The sequence below is a fragment of the Mauremys reevesii genome, linkage group 6 (genome assembly GCF_016161935.1).
Source record: "Mauremys reevesii isolate NIE-2019 linkage group 6, ASM1616193v1, whole genome shotgun sequence".
In the NCBI taxonomy this organism is placed as follows: domain Eukaryota; kingdom Metazoa; phylum Chordata; order Testudines; family Geoemydidae; genus Mauremys; species Mauremys reevesii.
Window position 1 is genome coordinate 23,534,337 of NC_052628.1, and position 20,194 is coordinate 23,554,530.

Here is a 20,194-nt window from a genome sequence, read left to right on the forward strand (position 1 = left end):
CCTCCCTCCATCCTGCACCCAAACAATGGCATGTGAGAAGCTTGAGAAAATAGACATTTTTAGCTACCATAAAGTTTATTAGTTACTTTTTATGGACAGTATTTATTCACACTGGCATTCACAGTATTGCTACATTTTTTTAACCATGGACTCAAATCTAAATCTATGAAGTACCAAGTAGGAAGTTTCAGAATCCCAGCTACACGTCATTGAGTATCTCTGAGGCCTTGTCTACACTAAAGGGAAAAGTCATCTAAGCTACGCAATTTGAATTATGTGAATAGCGTAACTCAAATTGACGTAGTTTAGATCTACTTACCGCAGAGTCCACATTATGCAATGTCAATGGGAGAGCAAGCCCCTTACTTTTCTCGAACCGGTGGAGTACAGGAGTCGATGGGAGAGCGATCAGCAGTCGATTTAGCGGGTCTTCACTAGACCCACTAAATCGACCACCGGAAGACCTGCTAAATCAACCGCGTATGCATTGATCGCCACAGCGTTGATCCTCTGGTAAGTGTAGACAAGCCCTGAGCAATGTAACTCATATATGGGATGGATGCAGCTGTTAACCACAACAAAAAATGGCATTTGTAGTCATGCTGGAAAGACTATTTTCCAAGATGGAAAATGAGCAGCAATAGCAAAAGCAGCAGCAATAGCAAGAATGTCAATCTGGGTATATCTGACCCTAAGAGGGGTGACTTTCCTTTCCCTTTGGAGTGAAGGAGAATGAATTAGTAGCCAAAGCACCATATCATCATCATCATCAAGGAACATGGCCCAATATCATTTTACTTCATGCATGTTTACTGATTCTAGTAAAGGGTGGATGCATCAATGTGGGGCTTTACAAAAGGGTCAGACTGTTCCCAGACATGTGCTATCTTCTGTGATCCATATGGGATATTTTCTAGAAATGATTTCTACAAGAATTTCCAGCATCCTGTAAAAATCAGTCAATGCCACTGGTCTTCCTGGTTTAGCTTAGGGAATTCACTACTATAGGATACTTGCCTGGAAGTTTTTGAGAGCTCTTGATTCCTATGGACTTTAGTGAGAGTTGGGGGGGGGGGGGTCTCAGGATCAGGAAGGCCTCAGAGCAGCAGCATCCATCAATAAAGAAGGCCCATTTAAATAAAGACCTAGTCTCTGAGAAAGTGAAAGGGCTAGTATCATCACAGGTAGTTATCTGGGCTTTCACACTTGGGGGGAAAAAAAAGGAAGAAGGGGAGAAAACAGTCTTTCCTTTCTCCCCTGCCATCTTCAACATGCAACCATGAAGTGAGTATTGTAAGCCTAGCTTTTAGCATATCATTGTTTCCATTAGGCCTCACCACAAGTTTGGGTATAGGAATGACTCTGCTGAATGGGAATAAAATTGTATTTCCTTCGCATACCTCTCAACTCTGAAAATTTACCTGCAAGATGAAGCTTTTCTGCTTTAGAAGATAACTGATTTGTATATTGTCACAGACAAAAATTAAATGATTCCTATACATTTCAATGGCCTGTTTAGTGAACTGAACTTTACATCTCTAGCTCAGGTGTAGACATACCCCCTCTCTAGTATATCCTACCCTTTCAGTCACTCACTTCCTCATCACCCAGCACTCATTGTATCTGCACTCTTCTCTCATTCTACTCACTTGCAACAACTTTTATGCACCACTTATTTCTAACCCCTACCCATCATTTATTCATTGCATCCTGCAGATACCTGGCCGAGAGAAAAAGGAGGGAAGAGATGCAGCTGTTGATACCACAAGAGTCTTGAGAGTCTTGGGAGCCACAGCAGCAGGAATTTCTACCTCAATCCCACTCTAGGAAATACAGTCCTTCTTTCTCACCTCCATAGGTATGGGAGTCAGAAGGGAGCCAAGGACCTTGCTTTTTTAACTGGTGGTGGTGGTGGTGGAGGACATGCGAGTTTACTGTTAGGAAAGGAGTGGCTATTCTCCATTACCACATAGCGAGGAAAAGGCTGAAGAGGTCCAACCTAGCAGCAGCTTAAATACCAACATGTGTCCGAGCACAGCAAACACTATGATAAATGCTCAGTTCACTTTGTCTGACCTAGAACCTGAATACCTATAACCACTCAGCTCATCACCCTTGATGAGCTAGGCACCAGTAAGGGAGCAGCAGTGACTAGCTAACTGGCCACACAGCCCAGGAAAGAGACTGACACACCAGGAACACACCAGTCTGGGCCTGACAATGAACTGAAAAGACATGTAATTTTTCACACAAAAATATCCCACCTCACTATCCATCCATAATAACCCATTTTAATTGTTCTAATGCAACACAAATGGTGCCTCCATGACAGGCTGTCATACAACAAAAGCAATTGTAACATAAGATTTTTTTTTTTGTATTTGCTACAATAATTATTTCCAATTTGACACTTCAAGTAAAATGCTTCTGTTTGCCTTTTTAAAGGGAGAGAAAAAAACAGAGGTAGTGATTCCTTTGAAAATATGGAGCCGAATAACATGACGTGCTTGATTTCAATATAACTTTATGGCTTTAGAAAGGACACGTTATCCATTAGCTGGCCCAGGTTACTTTGGTTTCCCTGTATAATTCTTTCAAGTTGTTTAAAGTTAATGAAAAATGACTGAGCACACTAGCTGGCTTCAGATTGTGAACTCCACATGCATAGTGCTTTAGAGATCAGAAAGTAAAAGCTGAATATTCACTTTTAATTAACTACTGTTACTGTACTTTAAATATTTGAATTAATATTGTAGAGCTACAGTGCATTTGTAGTTCAAGCGATCTAGACAGACATAAATCAAAACATTTACATAGCATTCACTGCTTCAACACAAATCCGTTATGATTACAGATTTGTTATTCTGTTTTGTTCTATAGACACATACTTTCCCATATTAGTACTGTATATGGACAGATATGTACATTTGTATGTAATATGACTGCAAAGGATTATTTCATCATAAAGAGCACTCTTCAGAGATCATATGTTTCATGTGACAGGTAGTTTTGGGACCACATGTCCCAAATTCACTAAAGCACATAGACAACTACTTAAAAGCACCAAACATTACACAGAAAATACGGGTACCATACATCAAATATGTGTCTGCTAAAACAAAAACAGCCTAATTAGAAAATTTAAAAGCATGAGACATCATCTTTTTCAATACTGAAGGAAAGTATATCTTTTATTTATAAAACTGTTTTTAACCCGAAGGGGAGGTAGTTAATTTTAAAAACATTTAAAAGTAATTTAGCGTATTTTAAAAAACAAATTAGCATTTTTCAGTGGAGTCTTTATGCTTACATTTTAGAGCTTATACTTTATTTAAAAAGTAATGCACTATTGATCTAACATATTCCCAAACCTGACATAGAAAAAGTGTGGAGCCTATTTGAACATCTTACCCAAGTGAGAGATTTGAATAGCAAAGCAACTGCTGGAGGGCTATTTACTGGGGAAAATTCTGATAGGTAATTCATCCATCTGTCTATCAGAGGTGATGTGAGAAGTCTTATTCTAGGCTAGTGTAAGGTGCCTTTGCAGAAACCTGATTTATAGATACCTGTAGCATAATCTCATTTTATTCCCACATGAGAATATATTCCTTAAATAGCTGTAAATAAAAATCCTATTTGAAATTATGAAGATTAAATGATTGAACATCCAAAGAGTCATAAATATATGAGTATCAGACTGAAGAATAATTTTTTATTCTCTACTTGATGTGCACATGTACCTTCCAAATGTCAATGGATCAAATTCGGAAGGCATGTTCTGCAAGACTCAATTGGCTTTTGGAAGGTACACATCCAGAGAAGAGTAATTATTATTTAAAATCAAATTGCTGTTTAAATGTGTGTATATATGCACACATACACACAATTGAGAATTTAAAGAAGGGTGTTCATTTGGAAAATCATTTGCGTATAATTAACTAACATCTCTACCCCCCTTAAAAAAAGGAAACCCGAACAGTTCACACAAGAGATGTATTTAGACTGAATTACACTCTAGCTGCTGCAAAGCAGCCAGGGAGAATGCAGCTTATTCACTTAAGCTGAAATTTAACCTCTTTGTACAAAGCCACAGTGATCTGGTGTCATGAGGTGGGGGGGGGGGGTGCAGGATAGAATCTATGTCCCTGGACTTGCTTTAGGCTGCATTGCAACCCTTCCACAGTGGCTCTGCCAACTGATGCATGGAATAGCAGTTATGGTCCTTCTGCTCCCTTTGGGTTTGGGCCATTGGGTCTGTTTATCTGTATATGAGATCTCGCACAGAGAGAGAGACTGGGCTCCTTGTTTGCATCACAGCAAATATTTTAGACCAGATGTTCAAAGGGGCCTCCATTATATGCATGTACTAGCCTGTATTTGCAGGCAAAAATGCCCATTTTCTCCTCATGGCAATTTGGAGTTTGCACGTGTCAAGTTTCTGAAAATACGTCTCTTAATGCCTTATTATCTCATGTTCTTCAAATTAATAGTGGGATGTTGGCACTAGAATGGACCTATCCCAGAAAATCACAATGATCGAGATTCGCTGGTCCAGCCAGGCAATGCTCAGTACAGAAACAGAGATGAGCAGGAAAGGTAGTATAAAATCCTGATCCTTGGAATATGGACTGACTGAACCCCTAATGAAATGTCGAGATGGCTAAAGATTGCTCTAAGTTGTGACTGCTTGCCTCTGGTCCTAAGAAGTCATTGTGTCCAGACACATCACTTTTTCCCTGCCTGTACCCCCTATGCTATCTAACTGTATGTAACTCCAAAGATTTCCCCTAAACAAGGGGAATCTACAGGTGGCTGAGTAACTTGCCTTTTTACTATGAGACACATAGGGCCTAGAGTGAGCCTGAAAATCTGGCCCTAATATACTTAATAATAATTTTTTTTGGCTTAGGTATGACTATCAGTGATAACAAAAGGAGTGTGTCTGATCTGAACTGACTGTACCAGTCCACAGTTAGGAAACTGACGTCCAAAAGAAGAACTTTCAAACAGCCACAGATAGGTTCATTGTGTATTAACTCAGAGTGCACCTCCTCCCCACAAATTTTTTCCTTTTGATAACTAGATAATTTCACTGCAATAATCATGGCATTCCCTATACAATGCCCAGAAAATACTCCAAACACTGCACTAAAGTTATCTAGTTATCCAGAACAAAGTAAAATATTTTAAGGGTGATCACTGTGTAGACAGACAGACAGACACACACACACAGAGTGTATTTTATATCTACATAATATAGTGTTCTTTTAAAAATTAATGCCTCTCCAAAGTCTTACTGTGTCTTTGGGAGGGGAGGGATAGCTCAGTGGTTTGAGCATTGGCCTGCTAAACCCAGGGTTGTGAGTTCAATCCTTGAGGGGGCCACTTAGGGATCTGGAGCAAAAATTGGTCCTGTTAGTGAAGGCAGGGGGCTAGACTCAATGACCTTTCCAGTTCTAGGAGATTGGTATATCTCCAATTATTAAAAAATTAAAAGTCAGAGTTAAGCAGATAGGTAAACAGAGAGGGGCTTTCCTCTGGCCTGAAGGTAGTATGTGTGGGCCCTACTAGATGGGCCCTTCAGTACATTGGCTAAGTAGTTGGCTCAGTGCACAAGGCCAAAAAGGTGCCTACTGGAAAGCTCCAGAGCTGTTGAGGGGAAGGTGAGTGCATGTCCTGTAAATATATTTCCCATCACTTGCACAACACAATGTTCTATCCTCAGCCTGACCCTCTTCCCCATGCTACTGGGCCACTATACCTATGGATGTTACTCAGCTAAGTATATTCTGTACTTAGCCCAATTGCAAGGGAGACAAATACATCATTATTTGACTGTATTTTCCTTTAGAAAATTAAGCTTTTCTTTGTGCGGGGGGGGGGGGGGGAAGGGAGGGAGAAAAGGAGTGCCATTATTTCCAGTTGTCATTTTGGGGTGATTGGAGTGCTTCCTGCCAGCCTCAGTTACTAGCAATGGCAGAAGGCTCTATTGGTCCATTTTCATTATGGAGGGAACTGTCCCAGATCAAATGTATGACCCCTCCTCCTTCTTAATTTTAGCAGAGTAGAGGCTCTTTGACATCAGGAGTCATGGCTCTTCATCCTATTGAGCTTGGACAGGGAGACATCGATTTTGGCAAACGTAACTTCTTTAAAATGTCCTTCCTGGCTCAGGGAAAAGCCTATCTTTTACAATGCAGCGAGATGTCATTCCATCACAGATTGACTTTACACAATTACTTCTATGGAACAGTCCACAGGCCATCTGGGAGACAGCAATTTAGGGAGGGACAAAGCCCCCCCAAAACCTAGCATTCCACTTAGTTTTACAGGAATAGTTGATAAAATAAATGGACTACATAATTCTCAATTCATTGTGTTACATCTACAGTATTAGAAATATAAATTCAAAAGTTACTTCATATCCTTCATTATTCTACAGGACTCCTTTAGTTATTTTGGTGTTTCACTATTGAAATGATAGCTTCACTTCTTATCACCTCCTCCTGCATCAGCAGAAAAAAATCAGTGAAGTTGTCAGGTAGGTAAATAGTTCTGGGAAGTTAGAAAATATTTTACTTTAGAAAAATAGTCTTCAAAAATACATTGTTGAACTCATGGGCTTTTACTAAAGTAGATTTTTATATTATGTACAATAAGGCAGTCTATCAAATAGTGTTCTTCTCTTTCAATAAAAGTGAACATTGTCCAGTTCTATTTGGCTAAGAGATGGGTGGGATGTAGTTTATTCATCATACTGAAAGGAAGCAGGAAAATATGCTGAGAATGATTTACTACTTTGCTACAATTACTTTAATATATTATCTTTTATATATGAAATCGTCAACATCCAAAAAACTAACTTTTTTTTTAGGATTGAGAAAAATATATAATAGAAAAACCTATACCAGTGTTTAGAATTCATTAAGAAAAAATACACTGTATGCCATAGTAGTTCATCAGCAGTATACATGGTCTAGGAACTGTATGAACAACCATGGGTAAGACTACGATTTTGTCACGGAGGTTGTGGAAGTCACGGAATCCTGGACTTCCAGAGACCTCTATGACTTCAGCCTGCAGCAGCTGGGAGTTGCAGGGTCCCTCCACCCCGCAACGGCTTGGGGCCCCGGGAGCTCTGATCCACTGCAGGCAATGGGGGCCCCTGGAGCTCTAAGCTGCCCAGCCATGTGGGTGGTGTCGGGACTCCCAGCTCCCCATTTTGTCACGGATATTTTTAGTAAAAGTCATGGACAGGTCATGGGCTTCTGTGAATTTTTCTTTATTGTCCAGGACCTGTCCATGACTTTTACTAAAAATATCCGTGACAAAATCTTAGCCTTAATCATGGTATACTGACCAATCTCCCCAAGTTTTGTATCTTTGTTGAACCTGCAATATTTGGCTAGTTTTCATCAAATACTAGAAGAAATGCAAAGTTCAATAATTTGTTTACATTGTAGTTTTCCATGGCACATAATATCCACTTCTTTGCCCTTTCTCCCTAAATTGAAAACTATTTTAATGATCTGAGGTTTATTTATTCTATTACATCAACCTACAAATCCCTTTTTTCTCTTTATTAATTATACCCCAATTTGTATGGGTTTTCCAAGAAACCATGTCACATACTTTTGTTTTACTGTACATAACTATTAACAAAAGTAAATCTATAAATCACAATTAGAAAATGAAATAATTTGTTCTGCAATCAGCTAGTAGAAAACATAGAAAGGTGCGAGCTACAACTGAGCTTTAGTAGTGTAATTCTATGTAATCCACATACTAGAACATTCCATTTTAATTGCATTTAATTTACTCTGTAGTGTTACCTGAAGAAGGATAATCAAACTTTCAGTTAATTAAAGGAGCACATAAAGGAAGTTGGATCCAGGTAATCTAATCCACCAGTGTCTATTTTGCGCTCACTTGGAGTTGTAAAACAATAGCTCATACTTTTCTCTGTTTGACTCTGTTGAAGGTTCTGAACAGATTCCTTTGGAGGTTCTTGAAACATAGGTGTGGTCTGAACTCTTGAAACTGGTATTATTACTAGAATGCTGTTGTCCACAACTCTTGAGACCTTTGCATATTCCTTGCTGGTTCCAGGGACAGTACAGTTTTCAGTTTTGCCATTATTTTCTTTCTGTTTCGGTAATACAGCTAACGCCCCGTCTTGGTTGACTTTGTGAATTTCTACATAATCCATTAGTTTAGCAGACAAAAAAGGTGACTTCTCATTGGGCAGCAATTGCATTCTGTCTTGGTCAGCTTTGGAATGCAAGCTCTCCACTTCTCCTTGCTTGTGCAGCTTTTCCTCACTGATAGTTTCAGTGGGTTTAGAATATTGTGACTGTTGATTTTCTTCATTTCCCCCCAAAATTGATGTAACAGTCACATTCATGGTGCCAAGGGCTATCTTACAAACATCTGTAATGTCGTGGTAGGAGCATTTAGGAGTCTGGTTGTTAGGTAGCTGAGCTTCAGGCCACGTAGATAACTTTGTACCACCAATGCTAAAATAGGGTATTTTCCCTTTTAGGTCTGTGCTCTGAATTTCACAGCTGTTTTTTCTGGCATTATTTTCTGAAATTTCACTGATATCTGGTGTTTGAAATGCTGATGGAAGGATTCTGGGATCCCTGCTCCTCTCAGAGAGTAGGAAAGGGCTGTCACAGCTCCCTCTCCCCGAGTCACTGTCTGTTTCCTTGTGTGTTGACTTCATATTTTTACTGGGATGACCTTTTTCATGACTTGGCATCAGTTGCTGATCTTCACTGTCATCTACCTCCAGAAATTCTACCAGTAGGTCCTCACAGTCTGATGTTGGAGGGAAGTCTTGGCAACCCAGAGCACTCAAAAACTCATCGGACCTCCCTGTCTGAGGGGATAAAAACAATACACATTACAATCACATTTGTGGCTAACTGTAAGATTTATCCGTTATTAGTATTTCTCTCCCACCCTGACTGAGACCACAGTGATTAGTCTACGCCTATAACATGGAAAACGTGCTGGAATGCTGCAGTTGCTGTAATGTGTGCAGTTATATGGGTAAGGCTACCCTAAACCTAACCTCGTTTTGGTGCAAAACACAGTGGGAGTTTACAAGCACCTCATGTGAACCCCTTGTTCAGGGGCCAGATAGTCCCCAAACTTGTGCTTACGGCACACAAGGCCCAGGGGACTCTAGTGATGACAGTGGTAGTAGGCAGCCAATGGGGTGGGGAGGGACAGGATGATGGAAGACTATGGCCCAGCCACCTCTTCTCCTCTGGACTGCAGAGCGTTGTGGGGAGCACATACTTTATCCTATTAAAAAAAGAGTTGACAAGAGTCACTCAGGCTTTAAGCGGCCCTGGTGCACCAGGAGGCATTACGATAGCTTCAGATACAATGCCTCTGAGAGTAACTGCTGGTACAAAATCCCTCTTCAAATATACCTCCCCCACCCTCCCCGTGCACGCGCGCGCACACGCACACACACACGCACACACACACACACACACACACACACACACACACACACAGAGTGAAGGCACTAGCTTAAAGGCATGTCCTGTCCATATTATCAACCTGGCCATTTTACTTATTCTTCAAACAAATTCAAGCTATAAAGTACCTAGTTAGGGTAAAGGCTTGTTCCAGTATGAAATGCAAATGCCATCTTTGTTGTGTTCATTATTACAAAAGCTTGGCAAAGTATGTAGCACTGAATTCCACTATATTCTTTCGTAATACCCACCTCTAGCAGATGTGTATCAAGTCCCTTTATCTTGGGCCCTGGGACTGGTGGTAAGATGCAGGCTACCATACTGAAAAAAACAAAGGCAGAGAACATAAGAAGTGAAGGCACAGACCCTATTGCCCCAATTGCTAGCCCATTTTGATACCAGTTCAAACATTTCCAATGTATTTGATACTTTTCTTATTAAACCCCAGCCCACGGTGTGATGCCTTTCCAGGACAGCGTCAGCCAGGTATAGCTCAGTAAACATTTTTAAGTGCCTTACATATCTGTACAGGAAAGGGAATAATGCAAATACTGTGGTGAAGTTAATTACGGTACTTATAAACTGTAAGTGATATACATTGTTAGAATCACTTATTTCTATTATTACAAATATTTGGAATAGTACAGCACCTAACATTTTGGTGCTGAAATGCATCTCTCTCAAGTGTGGAACACAGCAGCTGCTAACGCCATACAGCAACACTACACAACATTTTGGTGATGAAACTGAAGAAAAATGCACTATTCAACTGAAACTGAATGGAGTAATTAAAATTCACTCTGATTGTAATTAGTGATTTTGGCAGAAGTCTTAAACTTCAAATAGTATGTCCAGGCCTCAGGCTAGTGTGCTTTTTCAATTGATAAACTGTTCCTGTTCACAGGGGAATATTCTGAGGGCTTGTCTACACTTACAGCACAACTGTAGCACTTAGTGAAGACACTACCTATGCTGATGAGAGAGCTTCTCCCAATCGTGTAGGTACTCAACCTGCCTGAGAGGCATTAGCTATGTTGACAGGCGAAGCCCTCCGACTGACATAGCGCTGTCTACACCAGGAGTTCGGTCAGTATAACTGCCACACTTTGAGTGACATAGTTAAAGCAACAAGCGTTTTTAGTGTAGACCAGGGCTCAGGCTCCAATGACTAGCTAGTGTCTGAGCAGGTGGGAGGACATGGAGGGGGGCACAAGGAGCTTTCCCCCATGCAAGAGCCTGTCACAATCTCAACTGCAATCTCTGTCTGTAGTTGGGGGAGCTCAAGGAATGCTTCCTTCAAACGCCCCCATAGGAGGAGACAACGCCAGGCACTTGCCCAAAGTTTATCACAGCACAACTCCCCCTGAGACAATGTGGCTTTTCAAAGCCCCAGCACAGACACTGATAGGCACAATTGGTTCTAAATATCTATACAAACAAAAAAGACTCTGTGGTGAAAACAAACAACCAAACAACAAAAAAAGCGCCACCATTTCACTATGCCTCACTAGGAAAATAATATAAGTTACGCATATCACTTTGCTGCAGCAGCTAACCAGCCAGCACTATTTCCAGCACTGGGCACTTGACGCTGCTGTGGTACCATGCGAGAAATACACAAAAAGCCACAAGAAAAGGCATACAGAAGTAGGAATACTCCATAATACAATGTTTGCCAAATGAACTAGGAAAAACTAAACAGGAAGCTCAAGGCTAGATTCTCAGTCAATGTAAATAGGCCTAGCTCCAGTGAAGTTAAATTTACATCAGTTCAGGATCTAATTATTTCTTGATAAGCTTCTAATAGATCATAAAAACAATGAAAAATTAAAACAAATGTTAAAAGCTTATTTTTAAAGGTAATTAACTAAATCCTTTAGATTTAATACAAACACTAAGGCGGTGACTTACCTAAAGCCTTTCAAAGCCACCGTCCAGATAATGATTAAGCAAATAACAGATGATAATACAGCCACAAAGATCCAGACGAGCACATCCTTCAACTCTATGTCTAGAAAATACAAGCAGGAATGCTTTAATTGCATACAATGTAGCAGCTAAAAAGCGGGTGATAAAAATGTTGCAAACGGCACCTATCTTTAAAATGGACCTAACCCCCAAACTCAGTTTTGTGGCTCGAGACCATCTCTAGTACATACTGATCTACTGCATCATATTAGTGCTTGATATTTAGGTGTTCTTCACCTGATGGCACAGCACAGGAAATAAAATGCCTAGGAGAAAAACCCTATAAGAGTAAAAAGAACATGAGGAAGGTAAATTTTGCCACAGCCAGATACACCAACACAGGACAGAAAAGCAAGGGCAGCATCTATGCCATGCATAAATCTGTTGTTGTGAATAGTTTAGTCATTTCATTGTCAAGTTCTGTATAATATAATTAATGAAATTATAGGGAGGGGGCAACTACTGGATGGCTTTGAGAATTTCTAATAGTACACGAAGCCTTATATCTTTAGGCCAGTTCAAATACATCCCCTGTAGACAGTGACTAAGAACTATTACCATCTGATGTTAATGGCTGTTTGGTGTCTTATACAGTAATCTCAGTGCAGTTCACAATGAACAAGTATCCACACATCAAAATCACCATCATAAAAGGCACTAAACAGCACCCTTGCTGGCAGATTCAGTGGCATGGCCAGTGCTTAAATGGGTAAGGAGAATGAACCACCTTCTTACTCAGAAGTAATCAAGGTTGAGGCAAATTGGGAACATGGTGTAGGGAAGCTGCCACTTCTGCTACCTTAGCAATGTTTTATCTGTCCTGTAGGTAATACAGGATTTCAGTCTTCAGGTCTGCTAGCGGGGCAGCTAACTAATGTACTAAATTCACTTCCATTTAAAAATAATTAATAAAAGGAGAATCAAATAACTCACCACTGGGGATTTGAATATAACTTTCTGAGCTCCATTCACTCCATTCTCCATGGTCCGGTTTGCAGTGTACCTGTGCAATGTATTTCTTTCCTGGATTTAAACTAAACAACTTGTATTGTGTTTGTTGTCCAACAAAAATTATCTGAAGAATAAAGAACACAAAACCCATAAAAATTGAGAACATAAGAACGGCCATACTGAGTCAGACCAATGGTCCATCTAGCCAATATCCTGTCTTCCGACAGTGGCCAATGCCAGATGCTTCAGAGGAAATGAACATAACAAGGCAATTATTGAACAATTCATCCCCTGTCATCCAGTCCCAGTATCTGGTAGTCAGAGGTTTAGGGACATCCAGAGCATGGGGTTGCATCCCTGAGGCATTTTGCTATAAAAATTTTAGGCTATTTAGAAAGTTGACAAAGTAATGGGAGTATAAAATGAACAGTACTGAAACTAGATAGCAACATAAGAATTTGCAATATGGGAATTGAATAATGGTCCATCTATTATATAGCCATTTCTCAGTTTTCTAATATAATGCTGTGAGAAAGAATTTTAGCTCTAGTGCAATGTTTAAGTGAAACTGTTGTGAAAACACACCAGGACTGGATCTCCCTTTCTCCCAAGTTTTATTTATTTTGGTTTATGAATGCGAAAAACAAGGAAGGATCCAGCAGATGATGAAGGTGATGGGGAAGAGGATGTCCTCTAGTGATGCGGGGTACTCAGTTAAAAAAAATTCATTCTGAATTGTGAATGTTGAAAACGTGAAACTTGAAAGGGTTTAGAGGATATTGAGAAGAACACCACAAGCCAACAAAGAGAGACAGTATTTTGGAGGAGTAATAGCTGACGGAACACCAAAGATGAACTCTGAGCGGAGCTCAAGTGAGTACTGAAGGCAGAAGAAAGTTGTGAGCTTGGAACCCGAAGAAAATGTCCCCAGATTTAAGGAAAGGGAGAGGTAAAGGCTTGTGCATACATTATCATTATATAGCCTGCCAATGGAATCTAATGATTATTTGCATGGATGAAAATAGTTTCAGATAATTTTACCACATATTGTTACTGAGCTTTCTGTTAGCAATTTTATGTCTGTGGTTTAGAATAGATTACTGTGGTGAACAACAACAATCAAACCCATATCTAGCACATGGTTAAACTAGGCCTGACAATTTAAAGAGTATGATAATACTACAGTTAATATACAGTCAAATATTTTTGCCACTGGTTACCATACAGAGGTATCTGAGATACCACTTTATTTTCTTCTCTAGGTGTGGGAAAATACTGTGATCTCTCATACAGCGCTGTAGGGCAACTTTTGGTAATGCTGAATTTTTGATGGAGTCTGATGTGTTACATTCATGGATATAATATAATTGAAAAGAGAAGATCAACTAGCAAAATCTTACCTCCCATTCGTTCCCTTCTTCAGGTTTTAGTCGCAACTTATATTCAAGAGTAAGCCACCCAGATTTGACGTCAGCCAGTGGAGGTGGATACCATTTCAACAACAGATATGGTTTTCCATCTACTTGTTTTTTTACTTCTAGAGACAGGTTCACAGGAGGGTCTGGCTGAACTGTAAAAAGGAGAGATCAGAGATAAAGGGTTTGAATCACCTTTGCCTAGCACCTTGGGAAGTCATTTACACTTCTGCAGAGTGGGTGTAAAATGCTATCAATTGGTGTAAGAAAAGTTAGTAGAGAATTCTAAATTGGGAGTATTTTATATTCATCTGCTACCTGCAACTGTCAGGTTTGTTTTAACTCTTTCTGGTATTGTGATAAAGGAGATTAATAATCTTTTGGAAATGCATGGTAGCATGAATGCACAAATTCAAAGCGATCACAGTAGTTTATGCATTGAGATCATTTTGAGATTTGTAATATTGTGAATTGATAACAATTAAAACTGAAAATTATTTTTTGCTGCATTATTGTTTACTGTGCTACTGTTACCTCTCTCCCTCATAACCTTGAAGAGACAACATAGCTAGTGGGAGTACAATATAGTAAAAATATATTGTCATGAAAGTCAGCAGATATATCTCTGAATGCACAAAAGTAGCAGATATGAGTGATTAAATAGGTAACATTTTACATAGTCACATCTCTCACATAAAATTCAGAAAAAACAAGAGCACAGTCTCCATGTGCATATGCAGTATTTAAAAATAATACATGAGTTGTTGGTCAGTGTCAACATTAAGAAATTGTCTAAACTAGAAAGAACTGAATGCAGATTCCAGCAACAATTAGCAGCATTGCAGCTGCATCATTTCAAACTGCTAGTGTAGACAGATTCAGGCATTTTTACCAATATGTCACAAAAACCTGCACTGAGTAAGTATTCATGACATGGTGGTAAAAATACCGTAGCCATGTATACAGTAGTAGTACTTACACGGTTTCTAGCACCCCGGCAACTACATCACTGCCTGGCAAACCGGTACTAAATTTTTCTAGTATAGATATACTCTTAAACACTCTTTCCCATGAAATAAACTGAATACTTGCCCAGAGTTACTTCTCTTAGGCAAAATCCTGAGAAGAGAATGATCCTCACACCATGACCCAAAGAGCAACTGACTCAAGCTCTATTGAACCTGATGGAAAAGCAAATTCCAGAGTAGAGGACTCTCTATTGATAGCATCATGCCCCCAGATATTCAAATCTAGGGAGTGTTAGTGGGAGTATCAACTTGACCTCAGCTTCTGTAGTGGCAGAATTGAATTGGTGTTTCCCGGGGCTGTATTTGATACATGTATGTGTGATATATGGTATGTGTGTTGACATGCAAATAATATCAAATGCCATTTCTGTCCTGTTTTCCACTTCTGGGGCATTCAGGAAATATAGCAAGTAACAGAAACTTAAAAATGGTCAAAGAATGTAATCACGCAACTAAAGCTATCTGAATAACCAATTTTCTGTTCAATTGCCAAATGAAAAATTGAAAAAAAAAAAAAAAGCTGTTATGGGTCAATCCAAAATGAAAATAGTTTGAATTTTTTGGTGAAATGAAATGTTGAAAAAAGTTTTGTTTCAAGTTGACTGAAATGTTTTAGTCAACCCCAAACTAAATGTTTTATTTCAGTTTTGAGGTTTTAAATATATATATATATATTTTCAAAATAAAATCGAAGGAAATTCAGAAATGTAACATCATTCTGAAACTAAAAGTCAAAACATTTCATTTTGGAAATGCTGAAATAAACCATTTTGATATATCGAAGTTTTTTTATATTTTTTCCAACCAAAACAATTTGTAGAAATTGACCTGAATTTGCAAATTGTTTCGGTCAACCCAAATCTGCATTTTTTGTGGGAAAAAATGAGGGAAAAAAGGAATCTCCATCCTTAGAGGTTTTTAAGTCCCGGCTTGACAAAGCTCTGGCTAGGATGATTTAGTTGGAGTTGGTCCTGCTTTGAGCAGGGGGTTAGACAAGATGACCTCCTGAGGTCTCATCCAACCCTAATCTTCTCTGATTCTATGAAAAAAGGTTTAGTATGAAAAATGTCATCCAGCTGTTAAAATAACATTGATTAAAATCAGTGCAATTTTAAAAGTTATTTCTGCACACTGGCAGGAGGCTATATGCATTTGTCAGCAGTTTTACCTTAGATGCCACATTGCATGGGTATATATTTTTTACACATTACCTGGGTCCCGAACACTGGATCTGAAAGCCCATGCACTTTGGATCAGTTTGCTTCTGGCTCCACTGTTTAAAAAAGTCTTAATGTCTTACCTATGTAAGTCACATCCACGTACTGAGGCTCAGAGATGTTACTTCCCATCTTATTGGTTGCCTTTATGGTGATATTATAGATTGCCCAAAGTGAGGTGTGCTTTTTACCAAAGTAACAGGAATTGGGGCCTGCAGTTCTGTAATCTGGACATTCATTGATTGACTTGTCTCTGAAATTAAAGAAACGTAGTGATCAGGAAATATACAGAATAAAGCACGTGAATTTTACTACTATCACTACTACTTATTTAGGACTGGATATCACTCGCTCATGCTCTGGGGGACGGGAAGAAGGCATAAAATGCTGATCCAGCTCAGGGGAGCAATAAGGCAGGATTCATCCCCAGCATTCAAGAGAGTGCAGTAGGCCCTAGATACTGAGATGATCTGCACACCACGGCCCCCAAAGGGTGTGGTCTATCAGCTGTGTGCGGGAGTGTTCAGCTGGGTTAATGCTGCAGAGGGTTAGCTGGTTTTCTTTCAGAACAGCAGCAAAGTAAGTCCCACTGCATGCCACCTGCCTCTGCCAAGGGCCAGGTACTAGGTAGCCTTGGAAAAATCTTTTAACAAGCCTACTAAATACTAAATAATTCAAACATTCATTCCCCCCCCCAATTCATTTAGTATGTCTGATATACCTTCAACATCTGTTTTGAGCATCTCTCCCCCATACCCAAAGCCTATTCTGTGTCTTTCACCCTCTGCCCCTCAAATATCCAGTTTGTGCCTCTCTCTATGTCCCCAGTAATCAATTTATTACTATTCCCAAACTGAGGGTATGTCCACACTAGAGCTGGAAGGTGTAAATTCCAGCTCCAGGAGATGTACCTGTGGCTAGCTAGTGCGACAGATTTATGTTACCAATTTGCCTGAGGCATTAGGTGATTAGGCTGAGGCTGCAGGATTGTTAGGGGTGGAGATGAAGAGCACACCAAGTGACTAAATTTTAAAGCTTTATTAATAAAATAACAGCGGTGAATGATGGGTTTGCCTCCATGTTACTTAGAGGAAGGAAAAAAGCGTTAGTGCCCGAGCCCTAACCCATTTTTATACATACACACACACAACCCAAGGCTAGACAAGCCTGGGTGCAACAGAAGAAGAAGAGGGGGAAGGGTAGACGAGAGTTTTGTTTTATGCACAGGCCATTTAGGGTTTGCTGTTAACTTTTAATTTGCTTTAGCTTTTAGGAGGGTTTTAAGTTTGGGGGTTTTGGAGGGACGTTTTGTTTAGGGACCTTTGTTTCCCGTGCTTTTTGTACCAGTTTAAACCAGCCTTTTGTGGCTTTTTTAACTTTTTAAAAACACATCGGCTTTAGGGATGCAAACTATTGGGTTTTTTTTGCTGGACTTTACTGTTTGACTAGTTTTTGCAACCCCTGGAGTTCTGTTTAGCTGATTTTTTTTTTGTTACAGCTGGTTGGGGTTGGCATTTCCCCCCCTCCCCCCCGTTTTTTTTGGCAGGCAGCTGAGAGTTGGTTGTGTGCCATGGCCTTCGGCTGGAGTTAGCGTTTTATTTTTGGACCTAGATGGAGCGTCGAGTTAACCCATTCCCTTCTTCCTTCCTTCCTGGCCTTTTGTAACCTACAAAGGAACCTCTTACTCCACACTCACACCTTTAACCCTTTCTGAAATACCTTGCAATGCCTGCAACAGCATTAGCAACATACAACGCTGATTTGCCTCCTCGGGGGCCAGTGGGTTGTGACAGCCCCCTTCAGCCCCAAATCAACATTTTGTTGTGAGGAGTCACCACTTAGGTTTTTACCCTTTCTCTGACACGGTGGCTAGGGTTACTGTTGGCCTTTTACATAAACAGCAATATAGCACAAATACAATTGTTAGGGCGGCAACAATTGCATGCACTAGCCAGTAGTGGCTTTTGGCTTTATTAGAAACATAGCATAACACATTTTTTTGTTGGCATAGATGCCCCATTTGGATGGCTGTGGCAAAGGCCGCTTTTTTTAGATTAAACGTGTTCTGCAACACTGTAAAGGAGGAGGCATTTGTTTGGAACTATGTTAGTTGTTTTTGGGTGTGCATTAATGGCAGGAAAACATTGGGTGTGATTTATGAAAAAATAAACACAACATAGTTAGAAACATTAACAATACTTTGAATAACAGTGGGCTAATGCACTAAAAAAATTTGTGTTTTAGATTGTAACAGCAAGTTGAGAGGCACTTTGGGGTTGGTGGTTTTTTAAACACACGCTGAGGTATTGGTAAACAGCTGTGCCTTAGTGGGGCCATATTTTGATGCCTTTCCATTTTAGCAGATGTGTTGACCTTGTAAAAGTGGCTTGGCATTGCCCTTTTTATACAAATTATCGGAGGGGGTTTTATAGGTTATAGTTGCCAGGTGTTGCCATTTGCAATTTATATGTGCTGACAGTTGGGGGCTGCAGTTAGCACATACCGCTTAGCCATGTTATTGGGGGGAGCCACCTTTTACACATTGCGATGGCCTACCCGGTTTTAGAGGAAGTCTTTTTAAAGGCCTGGCTGGATTTTTATAGCGAGGGCCCACACTTTTTTTATGGGGCCAAAGGCCGTGAAGGAGCAGGCTATGCCTGTGCACTTTTAATTAGTGAGTTTTTAGGAGTAGGAAAAAGGCTATTGTTTTTTGGGAATTTTTGAGTGGGAATGGATTTTTTTGGGCCAGGCTTTATGGAGCACATTTTTTTGGATGCTACGAATTTGCTGGGTTAAATATTGTTGGATTTGGGAGCACACAGAATTTTAAGCTAGTTGGTTTTTGGCCTTAATTATGGTTTTAATTAATTTTTGCAAGGTGTTTTGCGTGTGGAGGGCCAATTTGGCAGTATGTTTGAGAGTAGAGGTGGCCACTGTAAGGTGGGTGAGATTTGCACTTGTGACCAGCCCCGTGGCCTTTTTAAATTGTTTTAACCGCTTGTTTTTTTGGTCACCCACTGCTGAATATTTTAAATATTGACTGCTGAATTAGCCCCATTCCACAAGGAGCTTAGTAGGGTTTGCCTTTTTGGGGGGGACAATATTTGGGTAAGGAGGGGAAGTTAGAGAGTGCCCCCAGTATAATTGGGAAGGAAGGCTGGGACTTGGAAGCATTTTAGAGGCAAATAAATGTTTAAAGTTTTTAAAGTGGCATTAAGGAGGATTTAGCGTTGAGTGGTTACCTTTTATTTGGTGGCTGGTAAAATCTGCCGCCACCGCTGGTGGAAGTGAGAGGGAGACGTGGAGGTGCTTTTTAGGCCCATTTTTTTTAAGACTGGGGGCTAAGCGGAGGAATATTATATTGCAGCGAATTGGGGTGTTTGGGGGCTTTTGCTATTACTCCCTGTTTTGTTAACAAAGCAAAGGGAAAGAAAAGGGACAACATAAATGCACCTATTTGGGGAAATAGAGGCACATGTGAAAACCATTTAAATTATTAGTTATTTTGTTACAGCCCTTTTTAGTTTTTGTTGTGGATGCTCTTTGCCTGGTTTAGAAGGTTACAACAACAACATTGCGTTTAGGGATTAGGAATTGCTATTACTTGTTAAAGGGCTTTTTATTTTGCTTTAGGCCACCATAGGAGGAACAGGGTTCGTTTTTATTGGATTGAGAGGAGGTTTGGGGTAGCCAGAAGGATTTTATGTGCAATATGGGGAGTGGGCTAACTTTTTATATTTTTGCGTTTAGAGTTGGTGTGCAATTTTGATAACAATGTTTTTAATTACAAGGTTTGCCGTACTATGTCAGTATAGTATCAGAGGGGTAGCCGTGTTAGTCTGGATCTGTAAAAGCAGCAAAGAATCCTGTGGCACCTTATAGACTAACAGACGTTTGAGAGCATGAGCTTTTGTGGGTGAATACCCACTTCGTCAGATGCAAGCCAGTATACTTACTATACTGCATTTATTTGTACTGATAAGTATTAAACAGTGATTTTAAAACCTTAGTGTTTTTTAATATTACCCAAGACATTTTGTGTTTTAAGGTGGACAAAGCAAGTATACCTCTACCTTGATTATAACACAGACCTCCGGAGCCAAAAAATCTTACTGTGC

General features: G+C 39.9%; 1 protein-coding gene across 7 annotated transcripts in view; it reads right to left on the bottom strand.

The window, feature by feature from the left end:
* Positions 1–7,786: 7,786 nt before the first annotated feature.
* PRLR (prolactin receptor) overlaps positions 7,787–20,194 on the bottom strand; it is a 293,258-nt gene continuing 280,850 nt past the window's right edge. For all 7 annotated transcript variants that reach the window (XM_039542962.1, XM_039542964.1, XM_039542965.1 and 4 more), the window contains 6 exons: positions 16,160–16,329; positions 13,817–13,986; positions 12,399–12,540; positions 11,409–11,508; positions 9,749–9,818; positions 7,787–8,884 (listed from right to left, as the gene is read on the bottom strand). In XM_039542962.1, coding sequence (XP_039398896.1) covers positions 7,862–8,884; positions 9,749–9,818; positions 11,409–11,508; positions 12,399–12,540; positions 13,817–13,986; positions 16,160–16,329 — 1,675 coding nt within the window. In that variant the 3' untranslated portion in view covers positions 7,787–7,861. The remainder of the gene's footprint in view (positions 8,885–9,748; positions 9,819–11,408; positions 11,509–12,398; positions 12,541–13,816; positions 13,987–16,159; positions 16,330–20,194) is intronic.